Genomic DNA, 17,486 nt, shown 5'->3' with positions numbered 1-17,486 from the left:
CTTGATCAAATATGAGCTGCAGGCGTGGGATCTACAGCACTAACGCCTCCATCTGTTAGAGTTAGCAGCATTGTCTAAACTTAGCTAACAGCCTGATACCAGTTCACAGTCTAGGGAACAATATGCAGAGTTAAATAAGGATGTTGCAATGTGGGAACCTTTAGAAAGTTAGTTAGCTAAATGGTGGTCCTACAGGATGTATGTGACCTAGTGAACAGCAAAACCAGAGCGTTGGAGGAAGATAGGGTGGACCATTTTACATGACCTGATTCACAATAAACAAAATTATTGATCCTGGCTCTGGTAGCCTATTTTGTAGATAAAAATTTAAGTAGCCCTACTGCATAAGCTACATGTTGATAAGGTTGCTTTTATGTTTATATACACAAAGCAGCTTTTGAGATAGTTTAAGGTTTGCCTTAGTAATTTGATGGGTGATAGCAAAGTCATTGTTTCATGGATGGTTTCATGGACAAGTGAGGAATAGTGCTCTTATCAGAAATGTGTGGCTCTTAAAAGAGCCTTTTGGGGGCTGTATATCAGCGAGTCTCCAGATTTACTTCTTGGCGGGCTTCTCGGTCTTTTTGGGCAGCAGGACCGCCTGGATGTTGGGCAGCACGCCGCCCTGAGCGATGGTGACTCCGCCCAGCAGCTTGTTGAGCTCCTCGTCGTTGCGGACGGCCAGCTGCAGGTGACGGGGGATGATCCTGGTCTTCTTGTTGTCGCGGGCAGCGTTGCCAGCCAGCTCCAGGATCTCAGCGGTCAGGTACTCCAGCACCGCCGCCAGGTAGACGGGGGCCCCGGCGCCGACACGCTGAGCATAGTTCCCTTTACGAAGGAGCCTGTGGACACGGCCGACGGGGAACTGGAGCCCGGCACGGGAGGAGCGGGTCTTTGCCTTTGCTCTGGCTTTTCCGCCGGTTTTGCCTCTTCCGCTCATGGTTAGATCTGTTTTCTAAAGTCGAGACTCGAAGAAAATGTGGCCCCGACTGGCAAAGCCCTCCTTTATATGTCCGCGGAGCGGGGACGGTTCTGCCAGACCAACCAGAAAAGGGGCCTCCTGCAGAGCAGTAGAGGGCGGCCCCTCTGCATTTTGGCGGACATTTCGAGCTGATTTTCCGCCAATAAGCAGCGCAGATTCAGGCGGTGCGTCGCTCCTCTAGGCGGTGCTGGGCGCCAGGAGGGGCCCCTCACCAATCAGGAGCCGGAGCTCTGAAGCAGCGTCACCGTCTCACAGCCGCTCCCGCACTTTAAGAGCAGCGAGTCTGTCCGCTTTCCCTCACTTTCTCTTGTTCAGAGACAGAGAGATCATGGCAAGAACCAAGCAGACCGCCCGTAAATCCACCGGAGGAAAAGCTCCCAGGAAGCAGCTGGCCACCAAGGCTGCCCGCAAGAGCGCCCCGGCCACCGGCGGAGTGAAGAAGCCCCACCGTTACAGGCCCGGTACCGTGGCTCTGAGAGAGATCCGCCGCTACCAGAAGTCCACCGAGCTGCTGATCCGCAAGCTGCCCTTCCAGCGCCTGGTGAGGGAGATCGCTCAGGACTTCAAGACCGACCTGCGCTTCCAGAGCTCCGCCGTCATGGCTCTGCAGGAGGCCAGCGAGGCTTACCTGGTCGGCCTCTTCGAGGACACCAACCTGTGCGCCATCCACGCCAAGAGGGTCACCATCATGCCCAAAGACATCCAGCTGGCCCGACGCATCCGCGGAGAGAGGGCTTAAACTCTCAAACCACCTTTACAACAACACAACGGCTCTTTTAAGAGCCACCTCACTTCACACTACTGAGCTCCTTCTGTTAATTTATTTCAATGTAATGTTTAGGCTACATCTTTAAGTAACATTATTAGTAAATTAGGCTTAACACTGACATCAATTCAGATATTATCACATCAGACCTGTAGGAAAACATAATTTGAAGAGAACAGGTTAAACTTATGAACACAGGCTATATCCAGTTTTTTGTTTAACTTAATCCACTCTGTCTACTGCCATTCAGGCACATATGACTGGTGGGTTCTGGTGGTCCTCCCCAGAAAATTGGAGCATTAAACACTTAATTTCCTGCATTCTGGATTTACAGTGAAAATGTTTATAAATGGGAATAAAACAAGATTTAGCTGGTAGGTGACATTTATATAAAATGACATAAATATAAAATTGTAATGTAGAATGCACTAATAAGTAGCTTTTTTTTAGCTTAAAATAAGTTACAATTTGTTTCTTCAATATTTAAATTGCATGGCATGTTTTCTCATTTTGTAACTGACACCATCACAGCTGGATTTAGCTATAACGTCAGTCTTTGTGAAGTCGAGATTTACACAGAAATAAATGAAAATGAGTGCATCACAGAAACTAGTTCTTACATTGAGCTCAGCTGTTACTAGATATTATTCACACCAGCAGTTTGGCTGCTAGATGGAACAGATTCTTGAATACCAACTGAACAATCTGCCTGCTTGAAGATTAAAAATGCAACATAGGCCATGGCCTGCTTAGACCAACAAGATAAGCTAATCAGACAGCATGTCAGACTACACACACTTGATCTTCCCCAGATAGCAAACTATCAACTATAAAGTGAACTATAAATAGATGAATTTTCAATATTGTTGTTGTTACCCAGTCAACAACAAATCAATATTATTCCAATGTCACTTTCATATGGTCACATGACGGGGCAGTGGATACGACGCCTGGCTTTGGTGTGAGAGACCCAGGTTCAATTCCCCCCTGTGACACCTCCACCAACGTGTCCTAGAACAAGACACTTAACCTCTAGTTGACATATAGCAATCGTAAGTCACTTTGGATAAAAGTGTCAGCTAAATTAATTTATGTGTGTTTGCAACTTGTGTAACAGGGTGTCTGAACCATCAGGACTGAGACCTTTTCTCATTATTATAGAGAATCTACATCAAAGACAATCATACATCTCCACCCTGGTGAAGATTCCCATGTCAAGATCTTGTCAGCATCCTGATTGGAAACATCACCAACTGGTATGGGATGTGTGACGGCCCAGATAGCAGAAGAGAACTACAAACTGCATTTGATTTTACAACCCTTTAGTATATATGACAATTACATTTATCTTATACCTTATTATTCACTAGAGCCAGCAATAGCAACAGGAAGTGGAACAACCCTATGGAGGCCGCATCAGGTCTGTATCATGTGACTTTCTTTTGTTGCTCCAACAAGTACAGAAGGAAAGAGGGTCTTTTTTGACAACCGCCGCCAGATGGCGTTGCAGTAGCGCTGCCATCATTTTGGACTGAGCACGCCAACTGGACAACAGCATGGAACCCACAGACACAGCCCCAAAAATTGTCATTTCAAATTAGCTGTATGAAATGTTATGCTGTAACAACAAATACAACGGTGTGATTACGTGGTCTCATTTTGGTTTGCAGTCTACCGACGGTGTAAACAGAGCTGAATAGTTGACAATACGCAATGACATCCTGCAGGCACCTACTAAGTAATGTGCTGCCAGAACATAATAATATACTAATGGCCAAAATGAAATAACAACAAAATCTCGCGGCAGTCGTGACAACCTTTTTTTCTATAGTGTACCTTCAGCAGACCAGACACACTCCAGGGAAGTATTATGCTTGTAAGAAAATAAACTTGCCTCTCTTAAATAATACAGTAGCCTAATGTAATAATGTTACACACACACACACACATAAATATTTATGTCTTAGGTTTGTTTTGGGGGGTATTTACTTTCTTGCTGTCTGATGCTTTATCCTTAGATATGTTTGTTAATTGTTTAGAATGGTTAATTCTGCTAAAAATCATTTCACGTGCTGGTCTTCTGTAATAAAATACTCACATCTTAATTTGTAATAAGGGCCTCTTCTATGTCGCCACACAGAGCCATCTCCAACCCAGAGAGCAGCAGAAACATTTTAAACAAAAGCAGTTTTTAATCTGCTACCAAGCTCTCACCCTTTTACATTTCAATATATAATGCTATAAAAAGGAACTATTCTACAATTTATATTCGATTTACAGTTAATTTAATTTTAATATGCAAGGTTAACCCAGCACTTTACTGAACAGCATGCAGCATTTTCTACTTAACCTGCAATGTACACTATATTACTGGGAACTACTGTATGTGTATACAGTCCCCTCCAAAAGTATTGGGACGTTAAGACAAATTCCTTTGTTTTTCTTGTTCACTGAAGACATTTGGGTTTAAGATCAAAAGATGAGTACGAGACAAGTGTTCAGAATTTCAGCTCTCATTTCCTGGTATTCACATCTAGATGTGTTAAACAACTCAGGACATACCACCCTTGAACCCACCCATTTTTCAAGTGAGCAAAACTATTGGAACATGTGACTGACAGATGTTTCTTGTTGTCCAGATGTTGCCTTTTAGGTTGATTGTCCAAACATTAAATATCTCTGCATGACTAGTCTAAGTTTCCATCCTTGGTTCAAACCTATAAAGACTGCATTTCCCGTTAAAGAGGATAAACCAACATGAAGACCAGAGAGCTGTCTGTGGGAGAAAAGCAAGCCACTGTCAAGCTGAGAAAAGAAGGAAAATCGACCAGAGCCATTGGACAAACATTGGGCAGAGCAAGCACAACAGAGCTGTGAAGAAACCCCCCAAAACATCAGGAAGTGACATCACCAACAACCTCCACAGTGCAGGGGTGAAGGTATCACAATCCACTGTTGGAAGAAAACTCAGAGAGTAGAAATATAGAGGCCAGTGTTTGAATACACACACAATGTAAATTAGTGAAAGTCCTGCAAAATGTATTTCATAAAAAAAAAATATTTGCCTACTATGAGGTAAATATAGGCTATTTCAACAACAAAAATAAAAGTACTCATTATGCAGAACCACTGTGTATTACTTTATTATTATTCAAGATAAATTAACACAACAGCAGCAGTCGCAGCTGGTCACAGTGCAGCTTTTTTATATTTCTACTTTATGTTGGAGCACTGCATTTCTTTACAAGATATTATCTTCAGAATAAATCAGTTTTGGTCTATAAAGTAGGCTAACTACTGTTAAATAAATATAGTGCAGTCAGGTACATAGGCCTATGTATTGAAGTATAAGTAGTGTAAAGACTCAGTGGAGTCAGGGAGCCCAGTGGAACTCTCCTTAGACCTCTTCTGAACATAACAACATAGAAAATATAAGTAGACCATCCGGTTTTTAAGTCATGACATCACAACTCTCGATAATACTGTTTCTGGGTCCAAAGTCCGGGCCCTACCAATCTACCGCGTTCGGACGCTTTTTCCACTATGCCGCAGTGCTGTGTGCCGTGTTGTTTAAATAGATCAGAGTTAAAAAAAACAAGTGACCTTCAATTGTCATTTTACCGATTTCCTTGTGACGAGAAAGAGAAGAGGAAATGGCTGCAGTTGATAAGGTAAGTTACAATTCTTCAAAACGAATGATGAAACGTTTGGCACCACGTTTGGGTGCTATAACGTTAGTTAATGTTAGCAAAAAACCCATGTTATGGCAGACAAGAGCTTCACAATTCGGGCCATTTTGCCAGAGGGAAAACATTCCGTCTTTCCTGGTCAATGGACAGTTCACACAGGAGGAAGTGAACAATAACAGACTCATCTCAAGAGCTAGGACACATGTGGAGCGTTCAATTCAAAGACTGAAATTGTTTCACATTTTGGACCACATCCCATACCAGTTTAGACAAAACATCAACAAGATAGCTGAAGTGTGTGTGTGTCTCACAAATTTACAAACACCCATTATCCGTGAAATCGAATGAATTAACTGTTGTACATATTCCTGTTGTGATTCAATTTATGCACATTTGCTTGCAGAATACGCATTAAGTCACAATACATGGTCTAATACATGTATAAAAAATACATATAAATATTGTTATTGATTTTATATTACCATATTTGTGCTATTTTAGGTCTCTCTTGTAAAAGAGGTTTTAATCTCAATGTGACTTCCAAGTTACATAAATGTTAAAAAAATTATATTGTATACATTTAAGTTACAAGTTCTGTGTGTGTGTGTGTGTAACATGAAGGAACTTTCATCTAGTTGTACAACCTTGTGTTGTATAAGAAGTGTATAATTAATAACCTTGATTGTGTGAAGATTTTTATTTATTATAACCTTTCCTTTAAAACTCTTGCTCAGCAAAGATGGGAAATAGGCTACTATAAAAAATGTTATTTAAACCAGTACTAAATTAAGTTATTTATAAATATATAGATTATGAATCATTCATGTGATCTAGGCCAAGTCAATATGGAACAGGCCTTTAACTCATTTTTGCACAAAACTCTTGCTCAGCAAAGATGGGATATAGGGGTGTGTGTATATCTATATAAATCTATCTATATTATCTATATTTAAACTACTATGAATATTGTATTAAAAATATCAAACAAAACCAAATATTAATTTGATCTAGGCAAACCTCATGCACAGAGAGACTACAGTAGAAAGAATGAAAGCCAAAGGTTAGCATAGTTATTTGATTTTTGCTTCTGAAAAATTGTTTTGATTATTTTGATTGATGGACCCTTTTGGACTAAAGGAATATCAAAAATCAAGGAAAGGTAACATATTTGAACTTAATGAGCACTTCAAAAGGCAGTGAGTCACCGCATCTTTTTGTCTCTGGTGTACCAGTAAATCTAAATGAATTTAAACTTAACTTTGGTGCTCATGGTTTCCACAAAATAAACTAAATGTCTGAATTGTGTAAAAGTGGATTCTTCAACACATATGCCTTCCTTTTAAATAATCACTAATTACCTACAACTTACTTTGGATCCTTATTTGAGGTTGTACTGGCTAAGCAGGGCTTTGAATAATTAAGGAGGGTAAGACTTCCACTTGACTGCTGCCAAGACCAAACCAAAGCTGTTTGCTGTGATCCTCATCTTGTGATATTCCAACCTGTTAAAAAGAAACCAAACATGAGAAAGAACCCTAGCGTGGACAATTCTTGCTCAACAACTGACATTACAGCCAGTAAAAACAAGCGAAGTTCTGATGAAATTTACAGCATTTAGCAGACGGCAAAGCTGCTTCTTCTGACTGCATTTGTTGTAAGCAACTAACAAATTCTTTCACAGTAATAATAGCAGCGTGTCATCAGGGCTAACGTAGTTACAGTATGATTGTGTTGTCTATTTGCATGTGTTTAAGTTTCAGTGTTTTGGGCTCTCAGGGCCACAGGAGTTTTGTTTTTACTAATACACTTTTTTTTTACCATGATGCGTTCTTAGCCTGGCCAACTGTTGCTTCCTTAATCTGCTGCTTCTCCTGATCACTGACAGCAAGCCCTGACAGCACATATACAGCCTTGTCTTCAGCTTGGACACAACCTGGGCTGGTCACCAGCCCATCATTTTTTTTTTTTTTTTGATTGGGAGATTGGGAGAGTCTAGGATTTTAAGTTAAGCACAGATATTTACACAAGAAAAGCTGCTTTCCTCGTAACACAATGATGAATCAGCGAGTTGCTGGTACTTGGCCAGAAAGTGTATACAAAATACATTTTGTATAACCGTGTCTGTTATTTTAAATGGTTTACATACATACATATGTACATGTGTAGTTAACCATAATGGGTCTAAACTATATCAATGTGTTTTCACTACTACACATTACACAGTTTGAAACTCCTGGTTTCAGCGCTACAGCACACTGTGAGTGCATGTTAGAAGAGTTAAATAAATAAGGCACTGTACCTGACTGTCTGGCCCTCAACGTGCACCTGTACTGAAAACAATTAAACCCTCACCCTAACACTTCTACAGCACATTCACCTCAACCTCGTAAATCTTCTTTTTCATTGATGCCTGGACCCTACCCTTAATTATGCCACCTGAATGATGAGCTACACTAACCACTCTATTGAGTTAAATGAATTTAAACCCTTTTTCACCATCAAAGGTGCCTCACTAAAGAAAGACGTGATAGTGAAAAGATTAACCGGTTCCGCCATTGTGGTTTTGCTGATACGATCCGAACAGGCGGAGTGCATGGACCCGGAAGCTGCAAACCGTCACGCGTGACGTCAGACTTAACAACCAAATAGGCCTAATACATGACAACATGAACAAGTCTTAATATTTGACATTTCATTCAACTAAGGTATTTTTTGTCTGTTTGGGTTCAACAGAATACGCCTCAGAATGAGAACGTTATCATGTAGGAAACGCTCTTTAGTGAAGCTGTGGTGGCTCTTAAAAGAACCTTTGGTGCACCGAGTGCTGGATTAAGGAGACTTCACTTTTTTGACTTCTTAGCTGCAGTTTTCTTTACAAGAACTTTCTTCGCAGCAGGCTTTTTTTTTGTATCAAATTATTCTGTACAGCATAACATGGCTATGGTAGTGCAAAACCACTATGGATGTAATGCGCCTTCCAGCGCTTTTTGTCCAACAAAGGTAAGCGACTTTTTATAACTTTCTGACAAAGGACTAGATAAACAATGAGCAGATATTTGCAATGTCTCTGGGAATGTTGGAGCTTTATACTGTATGTTGAATGAGGTCGATATGGGCTTCTATCTCACGGCACATCTGGTTAACTTAACATACAACGACAGGGGAAAAGCTGATAGCTAATATTAAATGCCGTCTGTTTTTAGTTGCGTGGCACACTTGGATATTTGTTTTAGAATTCTCTAAGAATTCTCAAAATGAAACCCTTTCAATTATTTATTGGCAAAATCATCTGTGGGATTTCGTAAGAATAAACTTAATGTTTGCTCTGTGTTCTAATGACACTTTGTGCACTAATGATACTTTACAGTGGCAAAACCTGGGATGACACATGGGAGTCTGCCAGCGAATTCCAACACCACACTGCCATACCCGAGTCTCCACCTCCCCCTGGTTTATCCAACCACCTTTTGGCATGACAGCCTAATCGTCATCAGCACCTGGCACCGTTCAGTTCTACTCAACTTCATTTACCCTTCAAAGGAAACGTTCTGTGCCTCCAGAACTGCCTTTGTTGTTTTACAGCTGTCTTCAAGTTTGTTTGAGTGTTTTTGTTTGCTGAACTACAGTAAAGGTTTTGCACAGTGCAGGTACCCTGTCCCTTTTAGTGTTTCTTCTAAAAATTTGTCATTTTAAACACCCATTTCCCAGGACCTGAGGTTTTCATACTTTTCTATATGACTAAATTCCACACTGTTGTTGGGAGTAAATATAAGAGCCACAGGCTTTATTGTGCCCATGTGTACCAGACTTCACTAGCAATCCTTTAGTTGTCTTAGGAGGGTTTCATTATAGCCTATATACCTAACAACAATAGATACATATTTCTGGGGATGCGCTGGGAAGTTATTCAGGCACCAACCTTAGAGCAGTGACTCAAATGATGGATAGAGAACCTGTGTGATATATACCGTGGTGCAATGTGACTTTGTATATTTTACACAAGTACTTAATAAGTACAAATTTAAGGTGTTTGTACTTAACTTGAATCTTTGCATGCCATTGTTCAGTAGACAACACCTCAGAGGGAAACTCCACTTCATTTATGACAGCTTAATTAATAAAAAAATGAATACAATTTAAAAGGACCTAAATACATTCTCCAACACTGCTGTACACTTAACTTCAGCAACTGCTCTGGCAGTGCATTGACTGCATCAGTCCCACTGGAGAATCCGAGGACCTGCTGACCGGAAGTATTTTCCTCACTGTCACATGTTAAGGTTTTCTGTTAATGATATCCTCAACATTACTTAACAGAAAAGTCAACAATAGGATAAGTAAATGTTATGATCATCATCATTTGTCTTTCGATTCTGAGAAATAAAGTATTTTCTGGCATTTTTTTGAAAAGCGGAAGGCCACATTACCCATGATCCCCAACTACCGTTTCTATAAGCCAGTCCACTCTGTAGTAACATTTTACAAACCGTAATTTATTTCTAACTGATGAAGATTTTGTGTGCGTTTCAGGAGTGGCCTCCTTAAAACACACGCTTTGGTGTAGAGACCTGCGCGGGACTGTTTTCTTAATCCCACTCCCGGTCGCTCCCGCACCATGTGTATCCACTCCTTTGCCTAGCTATGGTCTTGTATTGTGACGGAAGCCAGCGAGGCTGTGCAGTGATTAAACTTCCCTCCCCGACACCTTAAGAGACGCACTGGGACCGATGCCAGTGCCTGTAGTGCCTGCAATTTATACTTCTACGTCAAATCGACGGCATAGGTGATGGCGTAGGCTACGGGGCTACGCAGAGGCTACGCCGTCGCCTGACATGCACCTCGAAATGACTCGTTTCGCTATCAGAATGTGATCCATTCAGTCGGTAACATTTGAAAAGGCTACACCAGCCGCACGTTTACAATTTTACCCCCATTTACGTATGGCTAAACCGGAAGTTAGCATGCTCGGCCGGCTCTTTATGCATATGTCACGTTTTATATTCATACTGTATTCCCTTTGTACAGTCAATATTCCAATAACTTTTATATCCCATATCAAAACTTTGTAGGCCTACTAGCGCATATTCCACTCTATAAATACATTATAAAATGTCAATTTTAATATGACTTTACATCATTGTTATTATAACCTTATATTTGTATATTTTTATTCTGTGCTGAATTTTCCTAGATTCTTTGTTTGCCTATATTGGCTAATAAAACTGACTGACTGAGCTGCTGGCATAATGTCACACGTAATGCTACATATCTAGAAGCACTTAGATTTAGAGGTTTCAGTCTGTACAGGAATGCATGAAAGGAATCTTATTCCCGTTGACTTCTGCACATTGTGAACAACGGATATTTCCCATTGTGGAAAACTGACATTAGGAGAATAAATGTATTTAAGTACTGCGCAGCGAGTTGCAAGTATGAGAATGAGCAAACAAAGTTATTTATAATCATGGGCGTAGTGGAGGGGACATAGGGACCAGTTTAGAGGTGCAATGATACACTTGGATCACGAGTCATGACTATGGACGTTGGAGGATGTAACACTTAATATCCTGTATCCTGAAAATATTTTCTGCTCCAATTTATGGTGGAAATGTATTTATATAAAGATCAGCTGGCTCACTGGTGCAGCCAGAACAACCTGGAGCTTAACACACTCAAAACTGGAGATTATTGTGGACTTCAGAGGTGTATTATTGTATAAAGTAAGCACATCATGAGAATTGTACAATCCAGAGTCAAATTCAGCAATAGCGCTGATTCTGATGTGACACAAAAAGCTGGCAGGTGACAATAGTGATGTCTCCTCCGTACCGAGGCTTCGAAGCGTGTCGAGTAATGCAGGATGATTTTTGTGAAGCGCGTATCGAGGCTTGTGTCGATGACGTATGTGGTGACGTTCAAAGCCTCGCAAGCAGGCTGCACCTGACCGATTCAGGAGATGGTTCGTGGGTTTGACGTGATATTCGAAAGGAGCAGCAAAATGCAACAGACCCTCCTCAACACTTTTAAACTTGAACACAATTAGATTTTATCTAAAGCTCATTTAAAATTACTAAAGTTTATCATCTTATATCAGAATTGCTTTGATCAAATAACTCAAAATTGTGATGAAACAGATTAAAGTGTTCACTTTTTTTTTTTTACATTTTGTGGCTTTGATTTGTAAGATTTAAACTCTTACCCCATATTACCCTAATAATTTTATACAGCAGGTGAAGTCTCCAAAAAAAAAAAAAACGCCTGAAGCCCACCACTGTGGAAAACTTAAGTAAAGATGAATAAAACATTGTCTATTATGTCATCATAACCCTCTCCTTGTTTCCGCTTTCCTTTTGACCCTGTATCATAAACACAGACATTAATAAGCTAATCAGTTATGTATTGGTATAAAATTTCATTTAATTTATTCAATTCAAAGCTTTACACACAAAGCCATGGTGCTGTTACAGTACATGTTTTTTTAAACATTACTTTTTTGGACATTGCATATTTCTGCTGCACTTGTTTTTCCTGTGAAAATAATCGCTTGTTAGTGAAAGACTTTTGATGTTAGTTATTTCAGAATATTAACAGATTCTTTCAAAGTGATTGGAAGTGTCCCCAGTGGAAGTGACACCAACTACTAGAGGAGTCAGTAGGAAGAGAGCTCTTAGTGTAAACAGTGGGCGGCCCTGAAAAGGGCCTTTGTGTTGCTGGTGTATCAGCGGGTTTACTTGGAGCTGGTGTACTTGGTCACGGCCTTGGTGCCTTCAGACACGGCGTGCTTGGCCAGCTCACCGGGCAGCAGCAGGCGGACGGCGGTCTGGATCTCCCTGGAGGTGATGGTGGAGCGCTTGTTGTAGTGAGCCAGACGGGAGGACTCGCCGGCGATGCGCTCGAAGATGTCGCTCACGAACGAGTTCATGATCAGCATGGCCTTGGACGAGATGCCGGTGTCGGGGTGGACCTGCTTCAGGACCTTGTACACGTAGATGGCGTAGCTCTCCTTCCTGGTCTTCCTCTTCTTCTTGCCGGTCTTGGAGACGCTCTTAGAAACGGCTTTCTTTGAGCCCTTCTTCGGCGCTTTCACGGGATCAGGCATCGTGAGTTTCGTAGGAGTAGATTACTGCTTCAACGAATGATTCCTGTGGCACTGAGGCGGGACATTTCTGTGCGCTTGATGCAAATTAGACTGCGCTGTTCCTCGTACAGGATTGGCTGAGATTTAAACGTGACTGAGCATGCGCCACACAACAAAGCGCTTAACATTCGTCTGAGAAAAGAAAGAAGACAGGAAGGTGAAATGATTAACTTTAATTAGCTTTAATTAATGTTTTATGTCTGTGTGAGTTTGCATCTGGGGCAAAATTAAATCATTCTAAAACTGAAGAGGAGAGCGACAGGGGCGACATTTACATTCAAATTAAACAGGAAATTAAAATCTTGGGTCTGACCATATGTAACAAAGATTGTGGTGAAATAAACTGGGAGAAGAAACTGAGAGAAGTTAAAGAAGAAGGGAAAAAATGGGAAAACAATCCGCTTCACAATAGCCTTCATAAAAAATGTTTCATCAGCCATCTCCAGGAAGGCTCTCTGGCTGGGCGATCCTACCAAATGGCAAAAGACAGGAGGCAAGGCTAGAAAGGGCCCCTACTATAAATTAATTTACAGGGATTTCATTGCACAACACCAGCACCTATTTTTATAAAAAATTAATGATTTTAAACATGCTCTATACTTTGAATTGTTTGAAATTTAATAAAGAATTACTTTTTTTTTTTTTGAACGAGCCTAAAGTATTAAAAGTAAAAATAGCTACTCACAGCAGTAAAATGCCCCTTTGACTGTTAGACTATCACATCCTTAGATTATTATTACTCATGCAGTCATGTAAAAGCAGGTTTTTACTGCTGTAGTTGAGATGGAGCTCATTTTCAACTATTTTGTTTCAGACTGTAACTAATGATTACGGTCATGTTGAATTAATCTGATGGTTATGTCCTCCGTTAATAAATTGATTGTTTGGTTTGTAAACATTCTGAAAGTAATGAGAAATGCCATCACACTTACCCAGAGCGACATCTTCACAATGCTTGCTTTCCATCTTAAACTTTACCAACAAATTGAAGTCATTAAAAGGAGAAGCAGCAAATCCTAACATTTGAGAAGCTGGTAACGTGACATGCTTGGTATATTTAATTAGAAAAGTAGTTGCTCTTTCAGCTGTACTTGTAAACTGTTGTGTAAGTTTGAAATATAACAAAATGTACTTTCAGGACTTCACATGTTGCCTATAGAAATTTGACAAGTAACTCTACTTACTATATTCCCCTCTGATATGCAACCTAGAGGAATAGAAATATAAAGTGGCATGAAAAAGAAAGACTTAAGCAATGTAGGCTACTTAATGAATAAATGCACTGTGTGACCACTGATTAAGTCCAAATATGTCCCTGACAGAATGGTGGGTTATTAATACCTTAGATATTAAGGAATAAGGTTATGTGGGGGAAAAAATCTATACATAATGAGTACATATTCTGTCATTACAGCATGCTATATGACCTTCTGAACAACCAAACCAGAAATTTTAGGGGGAAAAGGGAAAGGCGGCCCTACAAGTCACATAATTTACTATTGAAGACTGTCCTAAGTTTGTGATCAAATTGACATCTTTCTTAAGTGCAGTAGTGATGTGTGGGTGGATCCTAAAGTATCAATATATTGGATACCGTTTCCTGCTCTAGGATCAATATCTAAACTCATTTGGAGTGAGTGTGTGTTTTATCATAAGTATCTTACTGTCACACCAGGATGGTCTAATTATACTTGGTTGATGGGAAATACTTTCCTGCCGCCTGTTAAAGTCATGCTCACTCCACAGCTCTGTGATAGAGCTTCTTTGAAGTGAGCCGCTGGAGCCATTTACATTAAACTAGAAATAAAATATGTAAAAAGTATTGTATCAGCAATACCAGCCTGGGTATTACTTGGTATAGGAATTAAGTGGTATCACATATTAATGTAAGGTGTCAAGCATTTTGTGTAAAGGCAAGTTTAAACATACATGGAATCTGCTTCAGTGTTTTACAATAAGTGGAGCCAGGAGAAAAGTTTAAGTAATGCAGCAGAGAATCACTCCAGGTATTTTAAGGTCACCCGGACAGAAGAGAAACACTGTATACTTTGTATTCATCTAGGCAATGCAAGGACAGGATAAACTCTTTAGATGGAGTGGGTGGCCCTTAAAAGGACCTTTGTGTTTGAGGATCAGCGGGTCAGGATCAGGTTTAGCCTCCGAAGCCGTACAGGGTGCGGCCCTGCCTCTTCAGAGCGTACACCACGTCCATGGCGGTGACGGTCTTCCTCTTGGCGTGCTCGGTGTAGGTGACGGCATCGCGGATCACGTTCTCCAGGAAGACCTTGAGCACCCCGCGGGTCTCCTCGTAGATCAGACCGGAGATCCGCTTGACTCCGCCGCGGCGGGCCAGACGGCGGATGGCGGGTTTGGTGATGCCCTGGATGTTATCACGGAGCACTTTGCGGTGACGCTTAGCGCCTCCTTTCCCCAGTCCTTTTCCTCCCTTGCCTCTTCCACTCATGATGCAGGATTTCCTTCTTCAGATGACTGCGTCGAGTCTGCTGCCTGACGGCTGCGTTTGGTATTTACCTCTTATCTGCGGACGTAACAGAGTTAGTTAGTTTCACTGGGCGGTGCCAAATCTGTCCTGAAGCCCCTCACTGCAGTCAAACCTTTGACTCCGCCCACAAAGCAGCTTTCCTTCTGAGTTTGTTTTGGTTTTTGAGAAAGAGAGACAGAAATGTGTAACATAACATTTCAGATCAAGGACAACACAGCTGAACAAATAACAGAGTCTGGTCTACCAAGTCTTCTACTGTGCATCACTTGTCCCCGGCTCAATATCAGATCCCTTCAACCCCACCATAGATATTCCTCTTTTATCTAACTCCAGACACTATGAGAATAAAGAAAGGGAGCTCTCTCTCTCTCTCTCTCTCTCTCTCACACACACACACACACACACACACACACACACACACAGACAGTGATGCCCTCCATTATCTCTCCCCCATTGGATTCTCTCTCACTCATGTCATTTGGGCCACAGGTGTTGTGCTGAATTCTGCCTGCCTGCCGAGAATTGCATTCTCTTTTAGCTGAATCTCAATGAATGCTACTTCTACTAAGTGTAATAAAATATTAACGACTCTAAATGTTGAAAAAATACATACTTCAAATCATTTATCACAATTGATGAACCCCACGAAGGATATTACAGCGTTTAAAAGCAGTATTTGGAGGTGCATGCAATTCTCGGCAGGCATGCAAAACTCGGCATAACACCTGCCCTAACAAATAGTAATAATAATAATGAGTAGGCCTACAGACAGTGTTGAGGTAGAATGTCTTAAAAATGCAGTATTGGATAGAGAGTAGAGAATATTGCACAACATGGTCTGTAAGAGACTGTCTGTTTGTTGAGGAGTTTAAAATTTTGATGGCCCAGTCCAGTTTATTGTCATTGTGCACTCCACCACCTGGATGACCTCCTTAGGTCCATGTCATCCGGTCTTCAAGACACTTTAATGTGTGTGAGTGTGGAAAATGTTTGGGCTAATCGTATGGATCCTAGTCTTGTGCATGTTCTTAGAGAGTGCTGGGTCGATTTTGTGTGCTGCTCATGATTATTCCTTTTGATTTTAAGAAGATACAATCCAATCTAATCCATTTTTTTATATATAGCACATTTTTAAAAAAACAAAGTGTTGCACAAGGAATCAAACATAACACACATATAAAAACAATAGAAACATAAGAAACACACAAACAAATATTTCAAGAACAATTGAAAGGCAACACCAGAAGACCACACAACTCTCAAGCTGGATTAAAAAACAGGGAATAAAAGTAAGTTTCCAGACGGGTTTAAAATGTTTGGAGGGTGGGGGCCATTTTGACCTTTGGAGGTAGCTCATTCCATAGTTTCACTGAACGTTAGAAATTCACTGTAAAATGTCCTCTATATAGTTTTTACTTTCTCTCCATATCTTTCCTCTGCATATTTGTAGAGCCAGCTAATGACTATTTAAGTGGAATTCTTTTTATTCCATGTGGTGTATTAATATGCTCTTTTCTACCTGTGTGACTTCTGTGAGAGGGGGATTTAAGTATAAGTCACAACCCTTAACTTTGTCTTCAGTCAGCATTAAACACGCTCTTAATAAATATCTCCATGGTTCAAATCCAGTCTGAAGTAAAAGGGAGAAGCTGCATCAGTGAGTCTGTGCGGAAGTTCGGGAGGAGACTGAGCAGCACAACATAGTCAGACAGAAAGGAAAGCACTCTGTTCAACAGCGTTCCTGTTAGCACACTTTGACCATAATTCCTTACTGATTGTATCCTGGGTGATGGAGAGAAATGTGTGTGGATTTGAGTGAGTGCAGACAGAAAGGTTGCAAAATTAATGTGATTATAGTAACCCTAACCCTATCATTTCCCCTTGAATTGACATTTGTAGTTTCCTGACCCTAAAACACAGAAGCAATCATGAGAGAGGAGGATCTTGATTCACTGGATGACCCAGCGGTGTGCAGCTTCGTCACATCCATCCATTCATCACACTTTAAGAATTATAAACTATGGACCCTATTGCATCTCCAGAACCCAAACTGCCCATTAAAAGAAAAAACAATCAGTCCAAAACCCTCCACTGTTACTGAGACACCAGTTCCTCCAACTACAGAGAAAGTCGACCATCTCATCATCAAGAACATTTTTGCCCAAATCAACCACCTATACTTTGATCTGTAGCCTTTAGTGCCAAAAGCTGGTCTGCTCCTCTGACAGAGAGCCAGAACATAACGCAGACTACATCGGCAGCGAAACACACACACAAACTCAAACATTCAATGCAGGAACCAGGAAAAGAAAGAAAAAGAATTACACTGGTTGTAATAGAAAACAGCTCCTATCCATCACCGAAGAAATACAAAAAATACAAGCCACAAATTCAACTTCAAAAACTGG

At 40.8% G+C, this 17,486-nt stretch overlaps 4 protein-coding genes across 4 annotated transcripts; 1 reads left to right on the top strand and 3 right to left on the bottom strand.

Annotated features, from left to right (window-relative positions):
• Positions 1-508: 508 nt before the first annotated feature.
• Positions 509-985, bottom strand: LOC119896452 (histone H2A-like). Its single transcript, XM_038709889.1, has one exon. It carries the CDS (start codon positions 938-940, stop codon positions 557-559), a length of 384 nt encoding a protein of 127 aa, XP_038565817.1. The 5' UTR covers positions 941-985; the 3' UTR covers positions 509-556.
• A 211-nt stretch (positions 986-1,196) lies between these two features.
• LOC119896467 (histone H3) lies at positions 1,197-1,813 on the top strand. Its single transcript, XM_038709904.1, has one exon. The coding sequence runs from the start codon at positions 1,311-1,313 to the stop codon at positions 1,719-1,721; it is 411 nt and encodes a 136-aa protein (XP_038565832.1). The 5' UTR covers positions 1,197-1,310; the 3' UTR covers positions 1,722-1,813.
• A 10,309-nt stretch (positions 1,814-12,122) lies between these two features.
• Positions 12,123-12,564, bottom strand: LOC119896453 (histone H2B 1/2-like). The gene has a single exon (XM_038709890.1). It carries the CDS (start codon positions 12,534-12,536, stop codon positions 12,165-12,167), a length of 372 nt encoding a protein of 123 aa, XP_038565818.1. The 5' UTR covers positions 12,537-12,564; the 3' UTR covers positions 12,123-12,164.
• Positions 12,565-14,675: 2,111 nt separating this feature from the next.
• On the bottom strand, positions 14,676-15,065 carry LOC119896463 (histone H4). The gene has a single exon (XM_038709899.1). It carries the CDS (start codon positions 15,037-15,039, stop codon positions 14,728-14,730), a length of 312 nt encoding a protein of 103 aa, XP_038565827.1. The 5' UTR covers positions 15,040-15,065; the 3' UTR covers positions 14,676-14,727.
• Between the last annotated feature and the right edge of the window lie 2,421 nt (positions 15,066-17,486).

This window comes from Micropterus salmoides, unplaced genomic scaffold (assembly GCF_014851395.1).
Source record: "Micropterus salmoides isolate LMB-PRFRI ecotype aquatic unplaced genomic scaffold, ASM1485139v1 Ms_hic_scaffold_10, whole genome shotgun sequence".
In the NCBI taxonomy this organism is placed as follows: Eukaryota; Metazoa; Chordata; class Actinopteri; order Centrarchiformes; family Centrarchidae; genus Micropterus; species Micropterus salmoides.
The sequence above is the reverse complement of the archived record's forward strand: the minus strand, read 5'-3'. Positions and strand labels throughout refer to the sequence as shown.

Excerpts from the sequence above, each read along its gene's own strand:
- LOC119896452 (XM_038709889.1), bottom strand. The coding sequence starts at position 940 with ATGAGCGGAAGAGGCAAAACCGGCGGAAAAGCCAGAGCAAAGGCAAAG.
- LOC119896467 (XM_038709904.1), top strand. The coding sequence starts at position 1,311 with ATGGCAAGAACCAAGCAGACCGCCCGTAAATCCACCGGAGGAAAAGCT.
- LOC119896453 (XM_038709890.1), bottom strand. The coding sequence starts at position 12,536 with ATGCCTGATCCCGTGAAAGCGCCGAAGAAGGGCTCAAAGAAAGCCGTT.
- LOC119896463 (XM_038709899.1), bottom strand. The coding sequence starts at position 15,039 with ATGAGTGGAAGAGGCAAGGGAGGAAAAGGACTGGGGAAAGGAGGCGCT.